Below are 13537 nucleotides of genomic sequence, written 5' to 3'. Positions count from 1 at the left end.
GGGATGACAGCATCATTCAGAATGATCAAAAGGAAATGAAGAAGTAAATGATCAGATTCCACAGAAGAGAAAAAAGGAAACTTCAGCATAAGATGATGTTGTTTGCATCGTAACTTTGTGTAGCTGTTTTTTATATACTTTCTCAGAAGGCTGTATTTTTCTTTCTGTGTGAACGTGGGGTCAGCGGTGTTGAATTTTTTGATTACTGTGACACTTGTGCAATATATTTTTTATTTTTTTCATTGAAGAATTCTTTTACATGTGACAAGAATGTGTCTGGTAGGAAATAGTGATGCAGATGAAAGGCTTGCAGTAGTATTTTCAGTATTTTTATTTTTGTGAAGACAAGTTTATGCAAAATTTCAGATGGTGTGGGCTGTGTGAGTTTTTAAGGCGTGCTCTGAACTTGTTAACGCACATTCATTCCTACTTTTCCTCAACTACCTTTGTTTTTGAACTGCCACTGGGCACTTAGACGTACTACATTTAACTTTGAACTGGTTAAAGATTGATTCTAGGGTAAATAGCAGGTCTTGGCTTTATTTACCAGAGATAAATATCAGGGTATTATCAGCCCCCTGGGTGCCTAGCTAGGGGATCCTAGGTATATCTCCTAGTTTGAGGATACAGCTCTCCTAATTCAATTAAGGACTGTGTTTGAAAAAGGAAAGCAAGACTCCAGTGTTTCACGTTGTGTGGTCTTGCTCTTTCTCCCTAAGATCCAAGTTCTGTAAGTCAGAAACCTGCAGTTACCACTTTTGGCTGTAATTGTCATAATAAGATTATAAGGTGACAGTAAGTAGAAAGAAGAATCAGAAATTTAGTAGAAATTCTGATCAGAAATTCGTCAGAAATCAAAAAATAACATGTGGGAGAAGGAAAGGAAACACTTCACGTGTGGATTACTCTAGTGTTTTCAGGAAAACTTCCTACACAAATCCAGCCAAATCTTCCAGTCATAACATGGGATGGAGTGTGAGCTAGAAGGGCCTCAGACCTGCTGGGACTTGCAGATAAATGTGCTGGAGGAGGATTCCCCATTAGGAACAGTCTCACTGTGACCCATTTAATAGTTACAAAGTTACAATTTTCTGCCTCTGAGCTTCCACGTGCCAGAAGTTTTCTGTGTGGTCCCAGGATCCAGTGAAGTACCAAAGTTGCAGGGTGTCATTGGGCTCAGTTTCAGTGCTGCAGGGGTGCTACTTCCTACCTGGGTTTTGTTTAGCACCCATGTCGAACTTCTGTGTAGCACCGAAGTCAGTCCCAGAGGGCTTACGTAGCCTTTGCAAAAGAGCCATTCCCATTCTGAAGTCTCATTTTAATCTCTTCAGAAAGATAACAAGTTTAATGGTTTGGTATTTTATCTAGTATTTTTGCATTTCTTCTTCAGTCCCTAATTTCATGTCCCTTCTGTGAAAAGGTCTGGGCTCAGAATTTTGCAACTAATTAACATCAGTTAACTACCTGGCACAAACCTATTGTATCACCAGTACCCTGGATGCTGTCCTAATCTTTCAGCTGGTTGCTGTCTCTGTACTAGAAGAGATTTCAGCAGCCAGTCATTCTTCATGCTAGTCATTATCTGGATGCAGGCAATATAATAGCCTATGTACTGCGTCCTTGTGTAGTAATGTGGTAGTCTGGATTTCTTTCCTAATGAACAAGCGTTTGTCATGTGAAAATCATCCCTGAGGAATTACCTTGTGTATGGAATTGGCACAGCTGAAGAGATGTATGGAACACAGGATCTCTGAATTAAAGGCCTTTGGTTAGAGCTCAGGTGGGGTACATTGCAATTTTTCCCTATTTATTATATATCCTAAGGTGTAACAACAAAAAAACTCTCAAACTCGGTGTAGTAGTCTAATGCACTGAATGTTCATTGATGTACAATAGTGATACAGATCTTTCATGTGTGAATGCTACTGGCCTAAGGGAAAAATAATTTGAATACAAAAGCAATGAGAATTATCTGTTCATAGAGTTTTGCTTTGTTAACATCAGAGAATTTATGGCCAGAGTGTTCAGCTACCTGGTAGGGACCATACATGAATGGCTTCTAAAGTAATGGTATTTTGGCTCTTTTTTTTTTTTTTTTTTTTAAATTTTTCTCTCTCAGTAATGAATCTTGCAGTACTTTAGCTATGCAACTTCTTAATTGAATCATGCTTTGATTTAAGATCATTGCAACCTTTATGTTACTCAAGGTGTTTTTTGATTGCATCGTGTATAAAAGAAACAAGTCTGGAGATAAAAATAAATTGGACGCTGGGTTACAAAGACATATAGCAAAATCAATCTTTGTTTCTTTTGTTGCATCCTAGGAGGCTTTTCAATGGGAGGTGGAATGGCAATGCATTTAGCATATAGGTTTCATCAAGATCTGGCAGGAGTCTTTGCTTTGTCTAGTTTTCTCAATAAAGACTCTGCTGTTTACCAGGTGAGTGTGTGGTAGACTTTACAGAAAAACTGCTTAGCTAAAAGAAAAACATAATTAAAATTGAATATAGCATGTTTATTCATCTGAGACAATTGATTAATATTCTGAACTTATGACATTTCCTGGAAATAGATAAGCAGAGTATTAGGGAAGTGAGGCTTTAAAGCTGTCCTTACATGATGTTTTGTTTCTTTTTGGATAGACAGTACAATTATTTTATTTAAAGTAGGTCAATGTAGAAGACAGATTAACAAATGAAATGCTTTGCAAGTTGTCCTTAGTTGTTAGAGAGTCCATGTAAGTGTAACTATTCTTTGAAAATTTGTGATGAATTATAATACTTGTGGGCTCCATCTGCTGTCATGAATTTTTTCTATATCTCTTATTTAGAGAGGGATATAGACCTTAAAGTAAACACTATCATTTGTCAAGAGTTAGCACATTGGAATTTGAAGTGCAGGTTTTTTTAATATTTCCTTGTTTGCTTTTGTAGAGATAGTACAATATGACCACTAAAACACAGGTTAATAAATGAAATGCTATGTAAATTGTCACCATGTAATCGTAACTATTCTTTTAAATTTTTTACTGATGTGTCTGACAGTGTTTCTTCTCCATTTAGGCTTTGAAAAGAAATGAAACTGTTCTTCCAGAATTATTTCAGTGTCATGGAACTGCTGATGAACTAGTTCTCTACTCATGGGGTGAAGAGACCAACAAGATGTTAAAGTCACTGGGAGTATCGACATCACTTCATACTTTTCCAAACCTTAATCATGAGTTAAGCAGAACTGAAATAGAAAAACTAAAAACCTGGATTTTAGAGAAATTACCTGTTGAAGGAGCAAAGACAAACAAATAAAAGAAGATGCAGCTTTCATGTACTTCCTGATTTTTGTGGTTTTGAGTTTGTGTGGCATGTATATGGGTGTCCCATATACGTTATATAAGCACAGCTTCAGGTAGACAGTGTTATATTCCATAAAGTTCACTTAAGTGCTGAAATGACGGTGCTGACTGTTAACAGTCATTTTATCACATGGGTTTCTTTTTCTGTTTTCTTGTCCAGTTTTGAAATACACATCCACATCAGTTCATGGAAAATAATGACTGATAATATTAAAACTGTTCCTAAATAATCAAAACAGTATTCAGTAAGCATTGCTCTGAATTTCCTAGTTTTTTTTTGTATGTATTCTAAGATGGAAAAATACACAGTGGTATGGTTGTCTTTCTAATGGCATTACAGAAGAAAAAGGCCAATTATTAAAATAATGGACTTCTACTTGTAGAAATACATGCCTATATTCAAGTTAGTCCACTGAGAGGAACCGTATTGGCTTCAGTTGGATTCTCATCAAAGCAGAGTTGTATGTCACCTCAAAAAAAATAACTGAGGTTTGTGTTACATTTTTAAAACTCGTAAGTAGCTGTGTCTAGCTATACCACAGACTCTTGTTATTTCCCATTCTCGTCGTTTTGTTGCTCAGATCTAGCTTTATGTGAGTTGCTTGGGCCCTGTGTGGTTTATAGTGTAGGTTCTTAAAAAGAAAAAAAAAAAGTGCCATCGTGATTGTTAAGATCTATCCTGTTTTTGAAGAAATCATTCTTTGGGCACTGTTCCTGTAGAAACTTATTTTTGCCAACAGTTTTATTTTGGTCTGCAAGATCACTTTTTAAATTAAAAGATGAGGATACTTGACTCCTCCATGAATATTTAAGAGTTGTAAATAATGATTGTGATATAAAGAAAACTTTTATCCCATTATTTTAATGGTGGATGATTCATCTCTGTGTCAGTTTGATAAATTAACTCAGAGTATAAATATCTATTCTTATGTAATTTTAATGCTTTTTTAATGTCCCCCCTCTGCCCCATTTTCTACTCCCCAAATTCAGTAATTTTATTAGCATGACAAGGTATTCAACCTTTTGCCAAAGTCAATAGATCCAAGTCTCTTGCTTAATCTTCTCCTTCCCCCTCTTCTGAAGAGTGGATCTAGGACACTGTTGTTTGCTCTGTCACAGCAGATTGCTGCCAGTATTGGCTATGACTCCAAAAGTGTCGGCCAGCTCTGGGCGACTAAGAGTTTTGTTCGAATCCTCATGTGCTGAGACCTAAGCCAGCTTTTACCTATCTTGAAGAATAAGCAAAGGGGAAAAAATGTCACTGTTCAAGTACAAGGCATGTAATTGGCAGTAGCAAGTAACAACTTCCTGCTGCTAAGAATATTCTGCTTTATTTCATTTTGCTAGCATTAGCAAGTCAGCAGTCTGTTCTGAAAAACAGGATTTTAAATGGCACATGAAAATTCAGCTATTTGAAGCAGTAACTGAAAAGCATTTTTTCCTGGTGCTCTAGGCTTCCTAATTACTACAAATTAAATTGAAACAGGTGTGTTCGGAGGCAGCTGAGCTAACATTGCCTTGGCCCAACTCTAATTACGATCCTTGACAAGTGAAGTTGTAGCATTTTAGAGATAATACATCACTTTGAGTTTTGCACCATTTTCTGCTCTTCCTGCAGTTCCTATCAGGAGGCTATTTGAACCACTAATGCAAGGTGGTAATTCATTTTGGTGACAAGTGCGTTCAGATGGGAAAGGGGTGGGCTCCTGGCAAGGTGGCTTTTAACAAGGTCAGAGAACGGTGCAAACCAGTTGAAATAAGATCATGGAGGGAACAGAAATTATTACCAAGCCAAACCCAGTTCTTTCGATTGTTTTTGCAGTCTCAATAATTGCAAATACAGTGGATACAGAGTTTGGTTTTGTTCCCTTCATATAGGCTAAGAAGCAATTACAAAGGCCTGCATTTCATGACATTCTTGGAAAACAGTGGAGTTTGCATGTTTTCTTCCATCTTCCTTGTCTTGTGAGTGAAATGCCAACTAATGAGGAGGTGCATTGTGACATAAGATTGGAAATCTGTTTAAGTGTATGCTGTAAAGGGGTCCCAGATCTCAGTTTTGAGGTCACTTTTGGGATATTTGAGAACTTCTCAATAGTGTTTTCCCTCAGTCTGCAGGTAGCTGCAGTGAGGACAGTGTGACTAGCCTGGCGCATTTGCTGAGGATGGTGTGGCTCTGTGTCCCAGATGGTGCCTAGTTCAGGCTGGACAAACAGACTGAAGTTTAGCCCAGAAAAAGTTGGACTGCTGGTTGGTGTTGAGAAGCAGCCAGAGGCAGTATTAGTCCTTGAAGACAGTGGGCCTGCTGTTAGATCTCTAGTCAAATGAAAGCTTTAATAGTCAAAATTAGCCCAGCTGCTAGACAGCATGCTTCAGAAGTAATACAGATAGGTTTTTGACTGACTGGGCTTTTTTGACCTGGTCCCTTTTTATTACACTTAAAAAAAAAAAAAAAAAATTCATTTTTGAATTGATACTGGAGCACAGGGCAGGGGTTCCTTTGCAAAAGGACATCTCAACAATGCTTATGGCACTACAGCTCCAGGGTCTACCTGTTGAGTGCTGGGTGGAGTCTGAAGTACTTTGTAGAATGTTTAAGGATCAAAAAGAGTTCCCTGTTGACTCACTGGTAGCAGGTGCCAGGGCATACAGAGCCCTGAACTGGTGTCTCTTATCAGTTTTATCTAGATTTAGGTGACAAGAATGGAAAAGAATGCAACTGTTCTCATTCATTCCTAATCTTTCACTCCTTGTATCTTTAAGGGAGTTTACATAGCATATGAAGATGTTAAGGAGATAGATGCCATGTATTCTTAGGAGGAGCAAACTCAGGGCTCGCTCGCTCTTCCCCCCCCCCCCCCCCCCTTGTACATGGCATTTCTCCTGTTTCTCTCTTACAGATTGAAGGAGAAAAACACATTTCAAGATATAGTCCTGTACATCATTTTAAGGAATAAATTGCAAAATTTCAGTGCCAAGCATAGATCTGTACCAGTTGAGCTCTGAAGATATGAGAACATAAACTAGAAAGGCGGCAGCTGTGTGCTTTGCTGATCCGGAGGAGGCAGGAGCAATTAGTTGGCATGTGGTTTATGTTCCTACTGTAACTCTTTCAAGGTCTTCCCCCCCCCCCGGCCCCGCCCCAAACTTAGAAAAGAGTTTGGCATTTAAGTACAAACTTTTAATACCATTTAAAAATATGACTGAAATAACTGAGTGAGCGAATCCATTCAGATTGATGTTACTTTGTTGGAGTTTGGTGCTGTTTTGGTGAAAAATATAATTCAGTAAGCAAAAGAAAACTAGTTTAATTTAAACTTTAACTCTCTTGGGCTCAGTTAGTATGTTCCATACTGCTTCAGAAACAAAGCACTAGTGTTTGGACTTTCTTTTTTCTTTCTAATTTTCTGACATTACACATTTGTATTTCAGATGTTTGAAATTTGTGACTAGATCATTGCTGTGAACTTGGGTGCCTTCTGAGTAATTAATGTGCTAGTACAGACATATAAAGCCAGAGAACAAATGTGAATAAGGCAGAAATCAGCTGATCAATGTGGGAAGCCAGAAGTCGTTGGTAATGTAATTTTGACATTAAAGTAAGAAGTTTACTTAAATTAATTTCTTCTCATGTTAAATCTTTAACTCTAGCTTTTTTAGTAAATCATCTTTAAAGCCATTTAACAAGTCTCTACAGATGAAGTGAGCCAAGTGGGTGAATGTAACTTGTATTTATGAAGATGAGATCCAGATGGCAAAACACAGAAATGGGAACCTAGTGGACAATGTTAGAATGAAATTTGTTAAGACGTAGATGGAGGAAAGCAGTAGGAGTTTACTTCCCTGTTAACACACATTCTAGGACAGCTGAGAAGGTTGTTTGGGAGATCTTAGAAGAAAAACCTATTTCGTGAGTTTTCCAACTTGAGTCAACCTTCATTGGTGATGCAGCTGGTTAAAGGTGCCCTAGAGAAAGGAAATAACACAATTACCAATTCATGTAGTTTCCTACTTTTGTTTGTTTGTTTTCCAAACATCCTCCCATTGTGGGAACCTGATACTGCTACTCAGAAGAAACAGCAGCTGGCAGTTCTATTTTCAATACCAGATTGTCTGCTCAAATGTTTCTCTATACACTACAATGGGACTTAACAGCCTCCTGTTCATGTCTTAGTTACCAACTGATCAGTAGCACTCACCCAGCATGTGGGAGACAAGTGCTTTTCCTGTACAGAGCTGTGAGTGAGAATATTTGTCTTTACAAATGAGAGCCAGAAGGAAAAGGCAGTGGTTTCCAGATCGTCATTCTGTACTTCAGTGCCTAGTGTTAGCTAAAGACGTGAGACATCTGGATTTAATTCCTCTGCCCATTTGAGCATGTTCACCTGTGTGCCAGGCCTTAAAATGTTACCTGTATAGTCAATTTATCTAATATCTTTTTAGTATAGACTGTATCATCAGTCACTATAACAGAGAAGGTATTCCAGATTTTCCTTTCTTAGGTGAGTACCTGCAAAAGAGTTATGCTTGTTCTCCATCTCTCTCTTAAGGCATGTTTAACTGTTGCAGCTGAAGTAGAGAAGACAGAGCATCCTGCATCAGTCTGCTGATCACTGGTTTGAGTCATTCCCTGTGAGTGTAGGATACCCACCTGCACCCTCTCAGGCAGAGGGGGGAAATGAGCTTGTTCCCTGTGTCTTGGATGATCACTGTGTTTACTGAACAGTTAGATTTAAAAAAAAAAAAACTTTGAAGAGCCAGTGGCATGGATCTAGTAAGGGCCCTTATTCCCCAGGGCACAGCAGTGAGCCTGACTACCTTAGCTAACATGCCGCCATTCAGATAGGTTTTGTGAGTTTGATTTGAAGTACAGAAATTCCAGTCTCTTGTTAAGCATGTGAGGGCTGCAGATGCTGCTTTGGTGAGGAAGCACCTGAAATCTTTTGTGGGTTCATTGTGTAAATCCAGAGGCTCCTTTGAAAATGCAAGCAAAAGTTGGTTGCTCCTTATTAACTTAAGTTCTCAAAAACAGTTGTCTAATGAGTGTTAAATGTTATTGTTGGTTCATTAATTGCTAGTGACAAGGAAGTTAGATTCCTGAGAACAAAGCTAATGAGACTTTGTAACCTGGGCCTTAAAACATAGTGAAGACAGTCAAAATAGACTAGAGAGTATACTTACAACTTTTCCACTGCTTCACAGGGCCGGTATTTTGTGGTTGGAGGATATGTTGCTCAGGGTTCTTGAAAGTGCTTATTGTTTTAAATTAAATGCAACATGAAGGAGGAATAATCTAACACTCTGAAGCACTGAATAAAACCATAGAAGAATTAATTGGTTGCTTGTGCTCTCTTGGTGTAATTAAAGGTGTTTGTCAGAATATATACTGGTAGACATTAATCACATCAGATTGTAGTTTGAATTAAAAAAGCCATCAAGAGATGTTACTGTCATGTATACAGTAGAGAATTTATAAAAATATGACTTCTGCTGCCTCTTGGCCTTTAAAATATGGAGAACTAAATCAGACTGCAAGGCTTACCTGCTGTCATAGCTGATCTTAGTGTAAAAAATCCTTTCTGGAGCGTGTTTCAGCCAAATACTGATATTCAAGCACGTGAACAGCCTGTGCTGCCATAGAGCCTATGGTTCCCGCTGATGGATCTATGTAGAAAGTCTGGCTTCGAAGATGGAGTTTGTTTTGTTTGAGTTTGGAGGGTTTGGGGTGAAGTTCTTCATGTAGCCAAGGTCTCGTGGGGGGCAGCCAAAATAATTATGAACCTTAGTCACAGTAGTATGCCAAAAATGCAAAGGGAGTGATTTAATACTTCCAGAGTAATAAGAATGGTTGAATGCTCAACCATCCTTCCCTTCCATGCCTGTGATTTTTAATTGCTAATCTCTAGCCCAGTTAGGGTATGCTTATATCTGAGGAAGGTCTCTCTTTTGGGCTTACCTTTTGATGAAGTGTAAGTGTCGTGGTTTAACCCCAGCTGGCACCCAAGCACCACACAGCCGCAGGTTAATGGGATACATCATTCTGGCAGCAAACTTAATTTATACTTAAAAGAAAATGGAGCTTCCCTTCATTCTTTTTGCACTGCAGAAATAGTAATGGCTGATTGATGACCACCTGGGCAAGAACTGTTGCATTAGCATCAATAGGATTTTTCCAAATATGCAATAATTTAAATCAGGTTTATCCATAGACCCATCTTGACATAAGCCTAGATCCTGCACCTTTCAAAGAAATGAATGTTTTTCAGTGTTTCCACTGAACAGGTTACAGTCTAAATCTGCTAAATAAATGTCCAGTGAGGAACTCAGGGTTTGGAAACAGGATGAACCCTTTCTTTGGTATGTCTCAGAGTATTTTCCAGTTAGGATTTACAGGTGCCTGTCTGACTGCCACCTTTCCTTCCCCACTGGTTTGGGAAGGGAGAGGAAGCTTGTCTAGAAGTAGGTTCCCTCTCCCGTTGGGCAATCAGCCTGCGGAGAAATGTTTGGTCCTATGACACATCATGTCAGATTTACGCTGAGAACCATGCAGATTTTACTTTACAGGAAGAGATTTTTGTACTATGGACACCTGCAGCACGTACAAAGCTGATGTGGAGTGCCATGTGCTAATTTAAAATAATTTCCTCGGTAATGAACTGGATCAAAAATGAAGGACAGTGCTGCCAGTATTTTTAATAATATCTTGACATATTTTTTTGGAAACAATGTGGCCCATGCTTCCGTTTGTATTTATAATTTAGCATGACTCATAACCAGAAGTCAGAACTGTCCTGGTGAAAAGAAAAGAATGGATATTAAGATTACAAGTGCCAAGGCAGATTTTGTATATCGAAAGCTGACAAAAAAGACAATTTGCAGAGGTTTCAGTAAGTGCATCATTAAATCATCCTTGGCTCTTTCTCAGTTGTTTTTTTTAAAAATGATGCTTCTCTAAGCAAAAAATATAAACATGTGAAACACTGAAGGTGACTTTCTTGGAAGAACTGGTTTTTTCCCCACTAAGGAAATATATTTTTTCTGAAGATGTCCAATTGATTAATGCCAGACCACATGGAATTACTAAGTGAAATCCTCAAGATGTTCTATTGTTTTTATAGCACAACTCAGTCACCAGTGTTTTTCTGTATGTGAAAATATTTGGCAGCTGCTTTGACCACATAGGCAATGGTATGTGAATTTCCCATTTTATATAAAGACCCTTGGTTTCACATCTAAAATTTAGGGGTTTGATGTTCAGGTAAAACAGTGGGTAAGTGATTGCCTTCTTAATTTCTGTAGATTGTCATGAGAAAGGAGAGCCTTGTGTCGTGCTCCACTCCACCAGAACTGGACATACATGTTTGGTTTTCCTGAAGGCATTTTCAGACACAGCAAGCTGTCAAGCCTGGAATTGCCTGTAGTCCTGCTGGCCTCAGCAGCTCTCCCCGTGGCCCGTGTGGAGACTTAGGTCTGCTCTCCCAGTGTTACAAGCAAGTTCCGTCTTTGTAGCGGAATCCCCTTACTATGTTTGGCGTGAGCAGTGCTGAGAAACATACGTATTGTATAAATTCCCTTCTTGAAGCACTACCAGTACTTTGCTTAAGCCACTGTAAAACTACTGGTATGCATTTGTTCATAGTTTGGAAAATACTGTTTTCATTACAGTAAACCAATATAAACATCAGCAATATTCCTATCAAACAAATTAGTTCTCATGTGAAATGTATGGTAAGTAAATTTGTTGTGTAGCTGAATACAGTGTTATTTAATGGAACTTGATTTGGTGCCAACCAAACATATGGATCTTTAAATGCATTCCCCTTGTGGCTATGTTGAAATCATCCACCAATAACATGTGCTGAATTCCCTTCCAGACTTGCAGGCTGGCTGCCTTTATTGTATGAGGTTTTGAAGTGCAACAAATAGTATTGGTGAGGGGGGCAAAAAAACAGTGCAACAATTTCTGTTTTGTTTGTTATTTTTTAAAAAAAATTTGCCTGACTAAAGCTTTTCTTCTCTCACCTCCCCCTTCCTTTCAGCCTGGAAGAGTTTTCGTTTATCATCAAAAGTCATAAAGGCTCTTCATTCCTTTGAGGATTTTTGTCTCCATTTCTCTTCTACTTATTTTCTTTTTAGCAGGGGAAATTGATAAAAGGGGAAAAGGGGAGATAAATGGAAGACAGGGAAATACAGGTAAATATTTTTGTCCTTGCCTTTTTACAATATTAAAATTATTACTATAGAAATATATATTTCTGAAAAAAATTTTTCAGAAAACACTGCCTTTTTTTTTCTTAGTTGTGACAGTCTGCGTTCTTTGACAGGAGGCAGTATTGGGAAAGCTACTTCAGCCATCACATTTTTAACCACAGAACTTTAATGGGCTAACACAATGGGCTACATTACACTTGCAGCAGAAATAATAGCATAGATCCTTGTTTACCAAACGCTTCTGTGTGTACTTACATTGATTGCTGTGTGTAGTAGTATTGGAAATCAGTGTCATTCCCTTCTTGTAGTGAAACAGATACACAAGTGTCAGAAAGTTTAATACAGTGTTCTTCCATAGCAGTCAGTGTGCTAAGGTGGGCTTTAAAAATTACTGTATTGTAATTACCTCAAGTCATTAAATTTAACTCACTGCAATTTTTTTAAAACCTTCCGTTTGTACTTAATCAAATGCTGAAGTGGTGCTAAGAAGGATGGGCCTCATTTTACTTTGTCAAATTCCCTCCAGTGCTATAACCACAAGTGAGTGTGTTATAATGATTTACATGTATAACATCTGCGTGCGCTGATGTCTCTTGTAGTTGAAATTGTGTTTTGGCTTACTGAGACAATTAAATGGCGCAAACTGTGTTCCCAGATTTGTGCCCGGTGTCATATTCAGAGCTTTGAACACGTTTAGCTTCTGGCTGGCTGGCCAAACCTGGTAAGGTTACCTGACGGTGGCATGCAAGACTTGCAGGCATTCAAAAATAGCTTAACATCCAGCTCCAGGCACTGGATTGAGACCACCTTGGAGGGACTTGGCTTTAGAGAGCAGCAGGAAAATAAAACGTTCTTTCAATAAATAATTAGGAGGACCTGTTAATGCTATACAGACTAGAGTTGAGTTGTCTGTGCCAGTTCCTTCTGTAAAATGGTGTAGCTCCTTTGGGACCAGTCGAACTGTGCCAATATACATCAGCCGAGGACCTGACATGAGTGGAGTTACGGGGGGTCTGACCCTGTGCCAGGTGAGGAGCTGCTTCTCCTGGATAGTACATCAAGTAGAAGAGGATGTCGAACGGGCAGTTCAGCCTTGAGGAAATGTAGGTGAAATGGTGGCGTGATGCTGACAGCTGGAGAGGGGGCACTTGGGTTGCAATTAGTACAGCACCCAGTGGCAAGCTGAAAGATGTCCTTACTCCCTCAAAAACAAAGTTAGGGGCTAATTATAGATCCGCTGATGTAATGGGAACATTCTGACCCACCATTATTATCATAATCATAGTTGTAAGTCTGGTAAACTAAAAGGTCTGTTTTCCTTGCTTTCTGCGTACAAATTCCATTTCATAACATTTTGGGCTATTTCAGGGAGGTTACAGGGCTCTGAAGGTGATTAAACTTACTCAGTCATCAGCAGCTTGACTTGTAACCCACCCAAGTACTGCTTATAATAGTATTGCTTCATTTTGTTATTTCTCTTGAAAATTTCTTAGCTGAAGGTGAGATGTGGTCTAGGGAGCCTCAAGTGCCCGACTGAAAAATGAGTGTCTTGTGCAGCTAATATGATCTGCTGTCTATTTTGTTAAAATCTTGGCCGGGGGAGAATAATGAGGAGGGGAAGCAGCCTGTGGGGATTGAGACTTGTGCGTCGTCCTCCTACAGGGCAGCGTGGAGCAGTGTGTGTACGGTAGCAGTGTGCTTTGTGGGTCGCCATCCAGAGCAGGACCAAGAACGGGGGGGATCATCTGTGCCCTTCTGTGACTTCACTGGGTTAATCCAAGCTCAGTCATCACGTGGCTGCTGACACAGAGACTTTGTGTACTTTTTTTGCTGGATGAGTACACCAAGTCTGTCTGTGACCTTATACTTAGGCCCATGTTTCTACAAGAAAATTGTGGCTTGTGTCTCAGGTCATCTCTAGTGGCAATCAACTCCTGAACTGTTTCAAGGCAAAACCAAACTTTCAGTGTAGTCTGT

At 39.0% G+C, this 13537-nt stretch overlaps 1 protein-coding gene across 2 annotated transcripts in view; it reads left to right on the top strand.

Moving 5' to 3' along the window:
* Positions 1-3478, top strand: part of LYPLAL1 (lysophospholipase like 1) — a 28050-nt gene extending 24572 nt beyond the window's left edge. For both annotated transcript variants that reach the window (XM_082305234.1, XM_082305235.1), the window contains 2 exons: positions 2325-2440; positions 3063-3478. In XM_082305234.1, the coding sequence (XP_082161360.1) occupies positions 2325-2440; positions 3063-3302 (356 nt within the window). In that variant the 3' untranslated portion in view covers positions 3303-3478. The remainder of the gene's footprint in view (positions 1-2324; positions 2441-3062) is intronic.
* Positions 3479-13537: the final 10059 nt, after the last annotated feature.

The sequence above is a fragment of the Platalea leucorodia genome, assembly GCF_965183815.1.
Source record: "Platalea leucorodia genome assembly, chromosome: 3".
NCBI lineage: Eukaryota > Metazoa > Chordata > Aves > Pelecaniformes > Threskiornithidae > Platalea > Platalea leucorodia.
Note: the sequence above shows the minus strand (reverse complement) of the source record. Positions and strands in the feature narration are given on the sequence as shown.